The sequence below is a fragment of the Muscardinus avellanarius genome, assembly GCF_963383645.1.
Source record: "Muscardinus avellanarius genome assembly, chromosome: 13".
NCBI classification, from domain to species: Eukaryota; Metazoa; Chordata; class Mammalia; order Rodentia; family Gliridae; genus Muscardinus; species Muscardinus avellanarius.
Genome location: NC_137799.1, coordinates 25273213 through 25288094, shown reverse-complemented (window position 1 = coordinate 25288094; position 14882 = coordinate 25273213). Strand labels below are relative to the sequence as shown.

The window sequence follows — 14882 nt, the reverse complement described above, 5'->3', positions numbered from 1 at the left end:
GGGACAAACACAGTCAGTAGAGGAAGCTGCCCAGAAGAAAAAGAAAAACAATGAATATTTAGGTACATTTGAGGCTTTGAGATATCTAAAACATTTTCTTAATTGTTCCTCTGAATGCTTCCAGTTATGAAACTGAATATATCATTTCTAGAGGAAAAACAAAAACCACGCAAATGCCACGGGACTAAAACAGGTACATTAAGTGATTAATGGAGCCCTGTCTCTGCTTGAGGGAGCTGTTAACTTCTGACAGGAAGCCTGCAGCACCCTCAGCCCTGAAGGCCCCCAGGAAACAGGCCAATTTTAGAGCCTTCTGTCCTTGGAGATTCAGTCTAGTATTTTAGTAGTTTGGAGAGGCCAAAACAAAGGGTAAACTCACTGAAAAGGCTGCTATCGGCACAATTCCACAATCGCCACATGCTTCATGAACCAACCCAGATGTCCAGCAAGAGATGAACGGATTACAAAATTATGAGACAGACACACAATGGAATCCTTCCCACCAATAAAGAGGAACAAAATTATGTCACTTGCAGGAAAATGGATGGACCTGAAGAACAGTATGTTAAGTGATATTAGCCAGTCACAGAAAGTGAAGGGTCATATGTGTTCTCTCTCATACATGGAAGCTGGGAAATAATCTGGATACAAGAGGGAACGTAGACAATGGATGAAAAAGTCCAGTGGAATGAGGGAGGTGGTCTGAGAGGAGAGAACCAATGAAGAGAACACTATATGTACAGATGTGGGAATACCAGTGCCGCCTCAATATCATTTATGTGGAAGGGGAGGGAGCTGAGGGCAGGGTCATCAAGTGCTGTGCGCAGGCATGCACTATCACTATTTACTATATTATGTTGTGAGACTACAATGCACCCATAAAAGTATCTTAAAATAGAAAGAACAGGCTGCTATCAAAGCTGTCTCAGAGAGCCACTTGACAGTAGTAAGGAGGTAATGAGGTGATTCTGCAACATTAAAGTATGTAGCGATTACCAGGATACTGATGAAAAATGCAGATCCGCCGGGCATGGTGGCGCACGCTTGTAATCCCAGAGCTTGGGAGGCTGAGGCAGGAGGATGGCACAGGTTCAAAGCCAGCCTCAGCGACTTAGTGAGGTTCTCAGTGACTTAGTGAGACCTTGTTTCCAAATAAAATATAAAATAGGTCTGGGAGTATAGCCCAGAGGTAGAAAAGCCCCTGGGTTCCACCCCCAGCACCACACAAAAAAAATGCAGATTCCCCAGGGTCTACTCCCAAACTGTGGAAAGCAGTAGTTCTAGGGTGGAGACTGGGTCAAGATACATTTCATAAACATAGGTGATGCTGACACAGGTAATCTGAAGACCACCTTGAGCAGTGAGAACCACAGGTCATGCCCATTCCTGATGTTTTTTGGAAGGTGGAGAGGAAACCAGAGCATGCTCAGAACACCAGTGGGTTTAATGTACTTTCCATGAGCTGAATTTCTCACAGTATAAAAAACTCAAGAACTCTTGGAATGGTAAGTGCTGAGGAAGATTTTATGGACAGGATCCAAGAGTCCACAGGAGAAATAACACCAGACTCATGTCATTTAGGTTCAGCCGAGTGGACAGAAATCAGTAAAAGGAAATTGTTACCTACAAATGGTTTCTTTGGGAAATAGATTGGAATTGGTCCATATTGTGGCAGTCCAGAATAGGAGTTAAAAGTTAAAGGCCTCAGGGAAAGAGTGTGAGTGAATGATTAGTTGTTATAGGATCTCCTTTGAGGGTGGTGAGAATGTTTTAGAAATAGAGGTAATGGTTACACATTGCTTGAAATGTATGCCATGCCACTGATTTGCACACTTTAAAATGGTCCATTTTATGTTGTGTGAATCTTAGCTCAATAAAGAAAAAAGTTAAGACTTTGGAATTTGCTGTGTGGTAGGAATCTATGCCACTTACTGTCTTTTTTTTTTTTTTTTTTGAGGTACTGGGGATGGAACCCAGGGGCATTCTATCTTTCTACCTCCTAGCTATGTTACCAGTCCTATTTTTTATTCTTTATTTTGTTTCTTTCTTTCTTTTTTTTTTTTTTTTTTAGGTGGTATTGGGGATAGAACTCAGGGGCCTTCTACCTCCGAGCTATACTCCCAGACCTATTTTTTTATACTTTATTTGGAAACAGGGTCTCACTAAGTTGCTGAGAGCCTCACTAAGTAGCTGAGGCTGGCTTCGAACCTGTGCGATCCTCCTGTCTCAGCCTCTCAAATGCTGGGATTACAAGCATGTGCCACCACACCTGGATGCCACTTACTGTCTTAATGGGCAGGTTCTTAGCCTCTCTAGCTTCAGTTTTCTCACCTGCCCTACGTGCTTAAAATAACAGAGCATCATCAAGAGGCTAAACATGATTCAACACAAGAGAGGCTCATCAAGCATAAAGAAGTGGTCAGAAAATAGTAATTGTTATGATCAGAGGTACTGCTAGAAGCCATGAGCTTTAAAGATCTATAAACAAAAATAAGATTTGAGTCTCTCACCTAAAATAGTTTTCTTGTCCTGACCAAGAGGCTACGTAGATTCTTGGGACAATAACAATCACACAACAATAGCAAACTTTCTGTGTAGGCTTACTCTCTTTGGGGGACCTCTCCCTCCATGTGGGGGTGATCTGTTTTTGTCTTGTATCATTTCTGGACTTAAAATTAACTTTCATATTTCTATACCCTTAAAATATCTGTTTCATATATCTTATGAAAATATCCTATGGAAAAAAAAAAAACTATACATAGTTGTAAAATGGCTCTACCCCTCTCATTGGGCCCAGTCTACAGGAGACAGCTGAGATCACAGGGAAAGGTCTTACCACACATACGCCCCCTCAGCACCGAGCCTGGTCTGCAGAAGAGAAAAGCCTTTTCTGTTTCCAAGGAGTTGCTGTCAGCTACCAGCATTTCGGAGGCCAGCCTGAAGGAGTACATGGGCTCTTTGTTGAGGGTCCTTTTCAGTTGATTGGTGATTGTTTCCAGTGTCCTAATGAGTCGTTGCTGGTTTTCAGATTCAAGGGTATCATTTCTTTCCTCAGGTAAGGGCACGCTGGCTGAGATGGAAACAAAAGAAAATAAAATGTAACATGCATACCCGGTGTTCCAGGAAGCCATCTATGGTTAGTTTCATGAAAGTCTTTTGGGAAAAATTAATTCAGAATAATTCGGTCACTGACATCACCAGTACATGGGTAATAGGAAGAGCAATATAATTTGCCTCAATCTTTTCAGATGCTAGATCTGTGTCACCTTTTGGGGTGGGGGAACGCTTCATTATAGCAGATTAAATTGCTTTAAGTGCTTGCATTTAAAAATATGCCTTAGTTTCTCATGCCACAATGAGAACAACTGCTGTGAAAATCGATTTTATAAAATACAATCTGTGAGATTAAATAACATAATAATACAAATAATAATTATTATAAATTGGCAAAGTTGAATTGATTGCGCTCTCCCAAATTTCTCCATTCTGGGGTCATTTTCTAGTAATGATAATGAATGACAGATTTTAGAGTAGGTTCCCAACCAAAAAGTCTACTTAATACCAGTTTACTTTAAAATAGACATTTTTCTTACCTGTGATGTTAAAAATTAACTTGATTTTTTGGTTAGACGATGGATCACTTCTTTTAACCCGTGAAGAACTGGCTCTGCCTAGCCCCATGGGTGATTCTTGAACAGCATCCAAGAAGTCATCATAAGAGTAATCCAGCCGATTAGCCACGCCCCAACCACCTGGTCCTGACAGTTGGTGCAGAGAAGCAAATGATTCCCCAGTTGCCTCTTTGTCCGCGTTTATATTCTTATGTTAAGCCTCAGGTCAAATTCTACTTGACTATTTCCTAAACTGCCCAAGGTGTACTGCATATGGGTAAGGGGGGAGAGGATAGGCTGGTCTACAATCTTTTTATATGTGTGTGTGTGTGTGTGTGTGTGTGTGTGTGTGTGTGTGTGTGGGAGAGAGTGATACTGAGGATTGAACCCAGGGGCATTCTACCTCTGAGCTATGCCTCCACAGCCCTATTTTTTTATTTTGAAACAGGGTCCCACTAAGTTGCAGAATGCCTCATTAAGTTGATGAGGCTGGCCGCGAATCTGCAAAATCCTCCTGTTTTAGTCTCCCAAGTACTGGGATTACGAGTGTGTGCCACCACACCTGGCTGTCTACAATCTTATAATGTAACTTTGGGGCACTTTAGACTTAATTTAGATTACCAATGAATTACATTAAAGGAATATACAAAAGAAGGCACACAGGCATTTATACTCTGCTACCTTGGAATTAACAGCTAATTATCCTGGCTTTAGAGCTAAATAAAGGTCAGTGTAAAATTCTAAGCAATTCCTAGTTTCCTTGAGGGTTTGCTCCAATTTAGAAAAAAACATTGTTTTTATAAACCTAATGCACATAGACAAATTTCCTTTTGTGAATATTATTTAGTGTCTCTGCAACATTTTATATATATATAAAGTGTGTGTGTGTGTGTGTGTGTGTGTGTGTGTGTGTGTGTGTGTGGTTGGTACTGGTGATGGAACCTCTGGGCTACACTCCCAGACCTATTTTATATTTTTTTAAATTTGAAAACAGAATCTCTTAAGCCAGCAAGGCTGGCTTCGAACCAGCTCAATCCTCCTGTCTCCACCCGCCAAGCGCGGGTATTACAAGCGTGAGCCACCACGCGCGGCACTGCAACATATTTAAAGGTGGGGTAGTTTCTGAAGGCAGCATGAAAGTGTTTATAGGATGCAACAATCTTGGGGTGACGTGGATGTGGAGGACTTGCTGGATGTGACTCACTGCTGGGGTTCCGACTGTGATTTCTTGATGTATGGTGTACGGTTACACAAACTTGGTCAAATTACTTTCATCCTTCTGAACCTCTATCCCCTCATTTGTAAATGGAGATAATGAGTCTTACCTCTTAGTTTGTGACATAGTTAAGATAATATATACATATTACCAAGCTCAATATTTATCTCATTATAAAAGCTCAATCAGGAATATTACTATTCTTTTGTTGATACTTAGTTTATGTGCTTTAAACAATAAATTATATTCATAATGTCCACTCGAGAAAATTGTTTTTGAGTTTTTTGGCTTTATTTGTGCTTTTGATTATTAAAATGAGCTGGGAGCAATATTTTTGTTATTGTACTCAAACATTTCCCCCACAACTGTTACGTAGCTACTACTAAAAAAGATGACATATTATACTTAGAAAAACCCATAATAAAAGGCTCAATGTTTACTTGGAGAAGACCTCTAAATTCTACTTATTGGTATATCAGGCTTAAAGAATTTAATCTTAATATATTCTGGGTGAAGGATCTGAATATTTTCCATTGAGTCACTATTTTAGATTAATGGTTATATTGCAATGTCAATTGAATGCCATAAAAAAGTTTTTGCTGGTACTTTACAACTATTATGATGCTCTTGTATGATAGTACATCACTATTTGAATTTTGCCATCAAAATATGACTTAGTTTTTGTGATCCTGAAGAGCTTTAGCTAATACTTTGAAATATTTTATTTGGTGCCAAAATTAAATATATCCATGTTGATCATTAAGCACATGATCAAAGTATAAGCCACCCTAAAATAGGTGATAAAGAAATTAATACAAATTAAAATTTTCTAGTTTGTCTCAATCTTCTGGAATTATTTTTGCAGATCAATCATGCAAACTATTGACACTAAATAACATACTTACCGATTGCAAAGCCATTTTCATAGTCATAATTATATTCTAGGCAATATTTTTTGGTGAGGTCCTCCAACCTGCAGTCAATGTCATCGGCATCACTACAAAATGTTGGGACCTACAAAGACCAAAGGAAGAGACTGTGAAATGTCCACCGCACCTCTGTTTGCTTTGTCTGAGCCCTGGGCTTCCCTGGGCGACTTCACACCTCCTCCAGCAGGAATAGAATGGTACCCAGAACTCTTGCCTGTTTCCAACAGGGCTTCTGACCTCCTTCTGCCTCACCCCCTACTGCCTTTTACTGTCTGTCGGCCATCGGGATTAGCCTCATACTTTTCCTCTCTCTTTATGTCTCTCGCCCCAAGAAGCTAAGGACACCTGGGATATCTTTAGGCTCTCTCCCCATGGGGTTCTTCAGTCCTTTCTCTGACCCTCTCTTTCCCCACTCCAGAGCCCCCAAGCCTTCTCCCATGCCCTCCATGCTCACAGAGGCGAAAACCAAATCCCTTCTTATCTCCTTCCCCCTCTCCTTGTGTTCCCTTCCCCTTTGCTCCAAACAAAGCCCAGCTTCCAGTTTTCTGGAAATGGTACATAAAACAGAAAAAAAATTAACTGTTCATTTAGCTCCTGATCATAAGAGAATGTAGTCTGCACTGTTTAGCATTTTGACAGACTCTAAATAATAAAAGAGGCATTCTCAAACCACATGGACCCTGAGAGTTTCTTTCTGACTCAGGGTGCTTTTAAAAATTACTATTTTGCCGGGCATGGTGGTGCACGCTTGCAATCCCAGCGCTTGTGAGGCTGAGACAGGAGGATTGCCTGGGTTCAAAGCCAACCTCAGCTACTTAGTGGGGCTCTCAGCAACTTAGGGAGATCTTGTTTCCAAATAAGGTATAAAAATAGGTCTGGGAGTATAGCCCGGAGGTAGAAAAGCCCCTGGGTTCCACCCCCAGTACCACCAATATATACATATTTTTTAATAAAGATTTACTTATCATTTGTCCCAGAAGTCTGAAATCTATGAGTACTTCTAAATATTAGGAACAAGTTGTATCACAAAGGAGAAGGCAGTAAGAGCAGGTATTTTGGTTGCATAGGACCCAAGGAGGCTATGCCGACTGGAACAGCACTCTTTAGAATATGACTATCAATCAGGAACTGCTAACATACCATTTTCCCCAGGGTAGACTCAAATGCTTCAGAAAACTTCTTCAACACATCCACATCATCACAGCGAGTCGCCTTGTATTGCATCTCAAATGACTTGAAGCCATGGTTTGCAAAACGTTTTACTGGAAAATGTTGGGGAAAACAGGTTCAGTTGGTTACTGTTTTCAGAACAAAGATTTAACTTTTCAAGGGATAATCGAAACTTAACATTTTAAATTTTAACATGATTTATGGGATTATTGTAAGAAGAAAAGACAACAGTTACAAAGTTTTAAGGCACTAATTTACTAATAAGAAAAGCATGAGTCAAGTAGCATTCTACTTGGTTATCCAATGATGAGTTTGCTTGAGCCTTTACCTTCTAATCAGATGAAAAATAATTGAGGGAATAAGAGATACTTTTATCCTGACAAAATCAAAGTTATGTTATATAAATTTATATCATACATTTCTATTTTCAACCGACAGACACTGAAACATTTCTAAATGTTACACGAAAGCATATTCCTTGGAAGTATAATTTTGACAGACAAATTCTTCTTGGGTCAAAATTTTTCATGGTTAATCTGAAAAGATGTTCCAAAATATTCAGGGACAAGGCCTCCTAGTAGCACCTGCCACCAAAGAGGTGAGAATGTTTCTATTTAATTCTCTAATTTGAAAAGAAAAAACTCAAATAAGTGGGATCTACTTATTTTTATATACATTGGCATTTAAACTTCATCTATGGTATGATGAAAGATTAATCCAGAGACTATTTACAAATGTAGACAAAGATATTAGGTTTTAATATCTATTCTACTATATATAATATACTGTATATAAATATACAGTATATAAATATATACTGTTCTATTTTAAAGAACAGTATATATTTCAGATTATACAATAGCTCTAGGTCTAAATAAAATTTAAAGAGAATGCAACTTATCTATTTTATTCTATGGTATATTTTCAATATTAAGCTTAATATAAACTTTTTTTCCAGACTATTTAAACTCTTGTATACAGGTCAAAACTATGCATTTGGTTAAAGAGGTAGAAATTCTTAATACCTTCACTTGATTATTACACATTTCATACATGTATGGAATTACCATACTGTATCTCATAAAATGCACAAATACAAAAAGAAACTAAAAACATAACAAATAAAAATAAACAATAATAATAACTACGTGCTGACAAATGTCTTCCTCTTTTTCTGGTAAATAATGAGAAGGCTAACACAATTCTGTCTTCCTACAGCAACCCAATCTATAATAAAACATTAGTGGCTAATATTTAATTTTTAATTTTTATTGATTTATTATAATTGTACTAGTGATTTTTATAATGATAATTCATATATGCATATAATGTTATTTAGAATTTCTTAACTCCAGTGAAGAGCAGTTCTCTTATTCGTAAGCATTTCAAATTCATAGCACCATTTCCCACTAATTCCTATGGGTAGGCAAGTTTCTTCTTTAACACTTAGAAATGTACATACACTATTATGGTTTAGATTTAGAATGGCCCCCTAAGACCTCACAGAGACAAGACAACCATGTTGGAGGTGGGGTTTCTGTGAGTGTGGCCTTGAGGATTATATGTGGTCTCTCTTCCCCTTGCTGTCTCTTTATCCTGTGATGTGAAAGCAGAGTCCTTGCATTCTTCTCTCTTCCCCCACACCAAGCCCTGATCTCCACAGATTTCACTTTACTGAACATGGACTGAAACCCTGAAATCTCTAGAACAAATAAATCTTCTCCAAGTTGTCATCATCATCTGGTATTTTAGGTCACAGCAGTGAGCATGCTGACTTGAAACACACACAAACACACATTCACACACGTGAAAAGGGTCTGGAGTAAAATGAAACTTACTAGCACAGTCCGGCCATTCCGTAGAATAAGGTGGTTCCCAGATACCACTGTCATAAGCACAGTAATACTTCTCAGTGGACCCTTCTGTGAAGTCATAGCCCTCCAGGCAACTTAACGTGCAGTTAACTCCAGCACTGTCTTCAACACATATAAAGTTCCCATTTACAGGTGTGAAGGGAACTTCGCAGGGAGAACCTGTGTTAAAAATAACACCGTATCATTCATATAAAATAGGATGAGAAGTATAAATTAAATTACAGGAGTTTAAGCTAATTTTTTTTAAAAAGGACTCCTCCTATCTACCACTATTCCTAGGAAAACATCAATCCTTAGTGTAAAAGACTGGAAGCAACTAATTTTTAGTTACTATGGGGGCATACACTAAAAAATTGTGCCTGTGTGAAACTAGGTGGTTTGGCAAATTTTATAAAAAGCTGAAAGCATTTCTGATTTGGTGTTACTATTTCTGGCATATTTTTAATAAAAATGAAAACTGGATAACATTATCCAGCAAAGACATCTTCAGAATCTGAATCCTCAAGCATTTAGTGGAGAGCTGAGACAGGAGGACTCACAGGTTGGAGGCCAATCTCAAAAACTTAGTGGGACCCTCAGCAACTTGACAAGATCCTGATTCAAAATAAAATGGGGCTGGGGACGTAGCCCAAAGGTGGAATGCCCCTGAGCTCAATTCCCAGTACCCCCTATCCCAATGAGATCATTATAATAACACTCTGCCTCTTTGGAGAAAATGTTAATTTAATACTACCCCAGAAGAAAATATTTCTATTTATCATAAGGTCAAGAAATCATAATTGGAAACCTGAAAAAAACCTGTCAGAATTTTGACTAAAAATCCAACGTTCAGCCAGGCATGGTGGTGCACTCTTGTAATCCCTGTGCTTGGGAGGCAGAGACAGAAGGATCGTGCAGGTTCGAAGCCAGCCTCTCTGGCTAAAGAGACCCTGTTTCCAAATAAAAATATATAAAATTAGGTCTGGGAGTGTAGCCCAGAGGTAGAAGGGTTTCCAGGAGGAACCCCAGTACCACTAAAAAAAAAAAAAAATCCAAAGCTCATATAGCCTGTCTTCTTTCACAAAATAGAGGACTACAGCAATCATATATATATAATGTCAACAAGATCTTGAGGTCTTATGAAGAGAATACCTTTTATAACTATGTGGATGTCACATGTTCTGTTGTTGCCTGAGGGGTCAGTGGCTATATATCGCACTATAGTCTCCCCATGAGGAAAAAGGTCTCCATGTTTATGACTTCTGGTGATAGAGAGAGTTCCTAGAAAGAAAAGTAGGAATAAGTTTTTGACTTGCATCAGTCTCAGTCACTTCATTAGTTTTTTGTTTGAAGTTGTGTTTTCTACTTATGCACATTAGCTTGGCATTCTATTTACACTGATTTGCCTACTAGTAGAAAATAAAAGATTTAATTCTTAGCTATAGCATAAAAATAGGAGACATGGAAACCCCATGCAATTAAGGTATTTTTGTTAAACTATTTTTTCTGAGTGGTTCAGTCAGAACGTTGTGACCTTAAGAAATGTCTTTATTCTGCATTTTTATTGTTTTCTGGGTTTTAGTGAAACCTTAAAGTGAACTTCAGTTGTATTTGCTCATGTTTTTTCAATGTTACACAATCTTTGATAATTTATTTGGCTAGTGCTTAAGAACTGATTGTGAATACATAGAACTGGACTTAGAGATACCAATAGAATGCATAGTTTATACTCCCAGGACATCGTAAGCTTGGAAAGTCAATAAATTAAAACATCATCAAGCACAATGCCTAGCAAAGGTTTAATAAATGAATATCACTGAATATCAAATAAAGAACCCCATAGATAGCTAAGATTAATAATGTTAAATGGCATTTAATTATACTAGCATTAAATATACTGCCTGGCATAATTAATCATCCTACTTAGCTGTGATTTGCTTTTTACTTCTTTTCATTTTTATGAAAAACTTCCTGAAATTAAAAATAACCCGGTGTTAGCGCGCTGCCAACAAGATCATTGTGTTCTCACCTGAGTTGTCTGAGAACTGAGGCTCCTCCCATTTGGCAGCATATCTCTCCTCTACCACCTGGATGGGACGTGGTGATCGGCAGAGGTCTACGACAGGGGGTTCTGTATCTATGCAACACAAAAACAAAGAAAGCATAGCCAGTCCTCAAAAAATGGCAAAGGGGCGTCTTGCAAGAGGGAATCAAAGTCTGACTGTGTTGGCAGAGAACTCTGAGCTTGTGAGAAATAAGGCTGGCTCTGTGGCAACAAGGAAGATGAGATATGGCTTACTCTTGCTCCCAACAACAAAAGAAAGAGTTTTTTTTTTTTTTGTTGTTGTTGTTTTTTTTTTGTTGTTGTTTTTTTACCATGCTGATCTCTATCTGTTGAAGAAGAAATATCAGGTTCCTAAAATTACTGTGAGCACAGCCATGTGGAAAGCATTCCAGATGTGGTGGGCAGTGATGTCATGGGTTCTACTCATAGTAGGTTGAGTTCACCCACCTGGAAGGAGAGAGAACCTTCCTGGATAAGCTGAAGAAGCAAAACGACTGTTCTAGTCACTCTCAGACTAGAGTTGATAGTTTGCTACAGGGAAGGATTATGAAGGAGATGTCTAGGTGTTCATCAACAGCTGAACAGATAAAGAAATTGTGATATGTACACACAATGGAATTTTACTCAGTCATAAAGAACAAAGTTATGTTATTTTCAGGAAAAAATGGATGGAATTAGAAAATATTATGCTGAGATCAGCCAGTCTAAGGCAAGAGTCAGATGTTTTCTCTCATTGTGGAAGCTAGAGATAAAATGAGGAACAAAAAGGGAATTCAGATAAATGAGGTGAGAGACCAGTAAGATAGTGAAAGTGGACTGGGGAGAGAGGAGGAGGAGAAAAAACAAGGCCTGAGGAAGGGAACAGTTCAAATAGCGTTCTATCCATATATGAAGGTTTCACGACCGATCTCACTAACTACTGAGAGTGAGCCAGGATGAAGAGAAAATAGCCCAAGTGAGGAGTGCATGTGTGAATGTATCACTTTAAATTTCTTTATGATATATAATTACAGCACTCCAGTAACAGTATTTAAAAAAGAATAAGATGTGGGTGAGGATGTGATGTTGCTGGAAGGCCAGGAGGTTATGTCCAAAGGTGGACCAAGATTTCTAAGGCTGATAAATTATAGGTGAAGGCCAATAATAAGGGTTGGATCAGGGAGTGGGTAAATAGAAAGGGGATGGAAAGAGAATTAAAAGAGCTGTGAGTCTGTGTTCCCGAGCACTGGAATTCAGCTTGAAGCATGGATTTGAGGTGGGCCAGGTGATCCAGGTTTCAAAGCTCTGATTCAATGTGGTAAAATTTTTAGAAGTCTGGACAGCAAAGAGGGTAATCTTGGTGCATGATAGATTTAACACACTGGAAGTGTTGTACCACATGCTCTTGAAGTTAGAAGAAGACAGGACAAATATTATCATTATAATTCATTATAATTTTATGAGTCATGAATCTGGGCGAGGCAAACTTAAGGAACTTTACTTGCTTGCATTCAGCAAGCAAACTATAGTCATAAGCATCAAGACCAGAGGCATTTCTATCCATAATATATGAAAACAGATAATCTGAAATTAAATGAACTGAACCCTGATGATGGCCATCTATCTATCTATCTATCATCTATGCATGTGTGTATATATACATATACATGCATATATGTATGCATATATATTTTTTTTTTCTATTCTAATCTATGTCTTATGAATAAATGTTCACTCTTCTGTTTTCCCTTCATGCTTTCATTTCACTAGGGCAGTAATTTAGGTTTGCGGCTCTTCTAGAAGGTGAAGTCTGTAGGCCAGATGGAGACTTATGCTCACCATTAGGTCATGCCAAATAGCACAGCATTTGGCCTGTAACAGATGCTCAAAACAAGTTGTAAAATTAAAAAAAAAAAAGAGTGAAGAAATGCTCACCATAGGTTAGTGGACTTTGAGGATGCTGAATTGAGTCAATTTGTACTTAGATTTACAAATCTGGCAATGCTGAGCATTCTTCCCCCCCAAAAAAAAATTGCAAATGAATATTTCAAGATTTTCTAAGGCTACTGATTTTGGCCAAACATTTGAAAGTTGAATTTCAGGTACTGGAGAGCAGTAAGACTCAGGCAATTACTGTAAAAAGAATTAAAGATGCCCATAGGTGTCCTGTCTCCAAAGGAGAGGGAGAGCCTGCTTCACAGTAAGCAAGGCACGCTGGGGGAGGCCGGCAGAAGCATTCATTCCTTCTTGCCTCTGTTTATCAGTAAGACATGAACGCCTTGGAGACAAGAAAAATGTGGGTCTGGGAATATTTCCTCTCAAGCTTCTGTCTCCTTATTTCTTTCTCTCTGTCTCTCTGTCGTCTCCCATGTCTTCTTCTCCCAGTCCCACTCTTCCTTCTCTGTTCACCTTTCTCTTTTATAATTTGGAATTTCAGCTAACATCCAACTTGACACTTGAGTGCATATTTTACATTTCACCACGATGACTCTTCACATGTAAAAACTAAGACTTGGCAAACTCTTTAACAGCAATTCCATGTTTAAAATCATAATGCTAGAAAAAAGATTGAACATATTTGTCATGTTACTGGCAGACCTCATGTTTAAAACAACACTGAAAAGCCAATTATGAAACTAAGTTCTGTGAAATGAGTTAGGGTGATTGTCTACTTGAGTCTTTTTCTACTTCTACTCAAATTTAGTACTTACAGGGCTGAGGAGTCAGTTGGATAGACATTGGTTATTTCAAGAAGTTATGTAAATTTTTAAGATGAATTTAAGGTATTAAATTTAAAAATAAACAAGTTGAAAAATAGATCTGATCTGAATAGAGAAAAATATCAGTCTGTTATCATCTAGTTTTTACATAGAGCTTAATGTGTGTCTGGCAATAATTCAAGTGGTTTTTATAACTTAACTAATTAAAACCCTCATGATAATCATATAATGGATTTATTAATCATATTCTTGTGGTACCGAGACTGGATCCAGAGGCATTCTATTAGCTAGATTCTCAGTTTTTTTTAAAAAATTCAAGATTTTGAAACAGGGTTTCACTAGGTTGCTGAGAATCTTGCTAAGTTGCTGAGACTGGTCTCAAACCCGTAATCTTCCTGTTTCACCCTCCTAAGTACTGGGTTCACTATACTAGGTTATTTTAGTCATATTTTTGGATGAAGAGACTGAGACATAGAGAAGAGCCTGGTCACATCACCTTTACATGGTGAAGCTGGATATGAACCCAAGAATTGTGGGTTTGAGTTCTTGACCACTGGAGACCACTATATATGCTACCCCTCCACATATTACGTATTATTCATGGGTACTAGGTACTGATTGAATTGAATGATATACAAAAATCACTTGGGAGATAATACAATAAACCACCTCCACCTTCCCCAGGAAAAAGGACTGAACTACAGTAGTGATTGTGAGGATGAAGAAACGGAGTCAAATTTCAGAGGTATTAAGTAGGTGAAACCAGTTGAACCAGATCATTTGTTGGAGGCTGGTGATGGAGGAGGAGTCAAGGATGATCTCCAGTTTTTTGCTCATTAGCTGTGCAGTTCATTGTATCATTTTCTGAGAAGAAACATATTTCATTTGGATGGGTCTAAAATTTTTGCCTGTGGGATATCCACATGGGAAAGCCCAGAAGGTAGTTATATATTTAAGTTTGAAATTCAGAAAAGAGATCTGAGCTGGAGATAGAAATCAGGGCATTGTCAGTCAAGAAGATCACTTAGGAAAACTGGAGAGAGAAAAAGAAGAGAGATCTAAGGCTGGAACCCTGGGGATGGTCAACATTTGGAAGTCGGTCTGAGGAAGAAGAGCTTAGGAACGAGAAGGATAAGTGTGAAAAAGGGGGGGGAAACAGACATGTGGTGCCAGAGAAGTAAGAGAAAGAAAGCTTGATAATAAAGAGTGTGGTTAATCATATTAAATCTGAGGAAAGAATATGTAAGAATAAGGACTGAGAAGTGAGTAGGATAACAACAGAGATCACCCATGGTAGTAGTAGTTTAGATGAGTGAAAGGAACAGACGCCAGCCTCGAG

At 38.3% G+C, this 14882-nt stretch overlaps 1 protein-coding gene across 1 annotated transcript in view; it reads right to left on the bottom strand.

Annotated features, from left to right (window-relative positions):
- SVEP1 (sushi, von Willebrand factor type A, EGF and pentraxin domain containing 1) overlaps positions 1–14882 on the bottom strand; it is a gene marked incomplete at both ends in the record, with an annotated part of 210241 nt that overhangs the window by 98165 nt on the left and 97194 nt on the right. Inside the window, 7 exons of the mRNA XM_080709637.1 lie at positions 2837–3070; positions 3594–3758; positions 5733–5841; positions 6897–7018; positions 8765–8959; positions 9932–10060; positions 10809–10916. Coding sequence (XP_080565763.1) covers positions 2837–3070; positions 3594–3758; positions 5733–5841; positions 6897–7018; positions 8765–8959; positions 9932–10060; positions 10809–10916 — 1062 coding nt within the window. The remainder of the gene's footprint in view (positions 1–2836; positions 3071–3593; positions 3759–5732; positions 5842–6896; positions 7019–8764; positions 8960–9931; positions 10061–10808; positions 10917–14882) is intronic.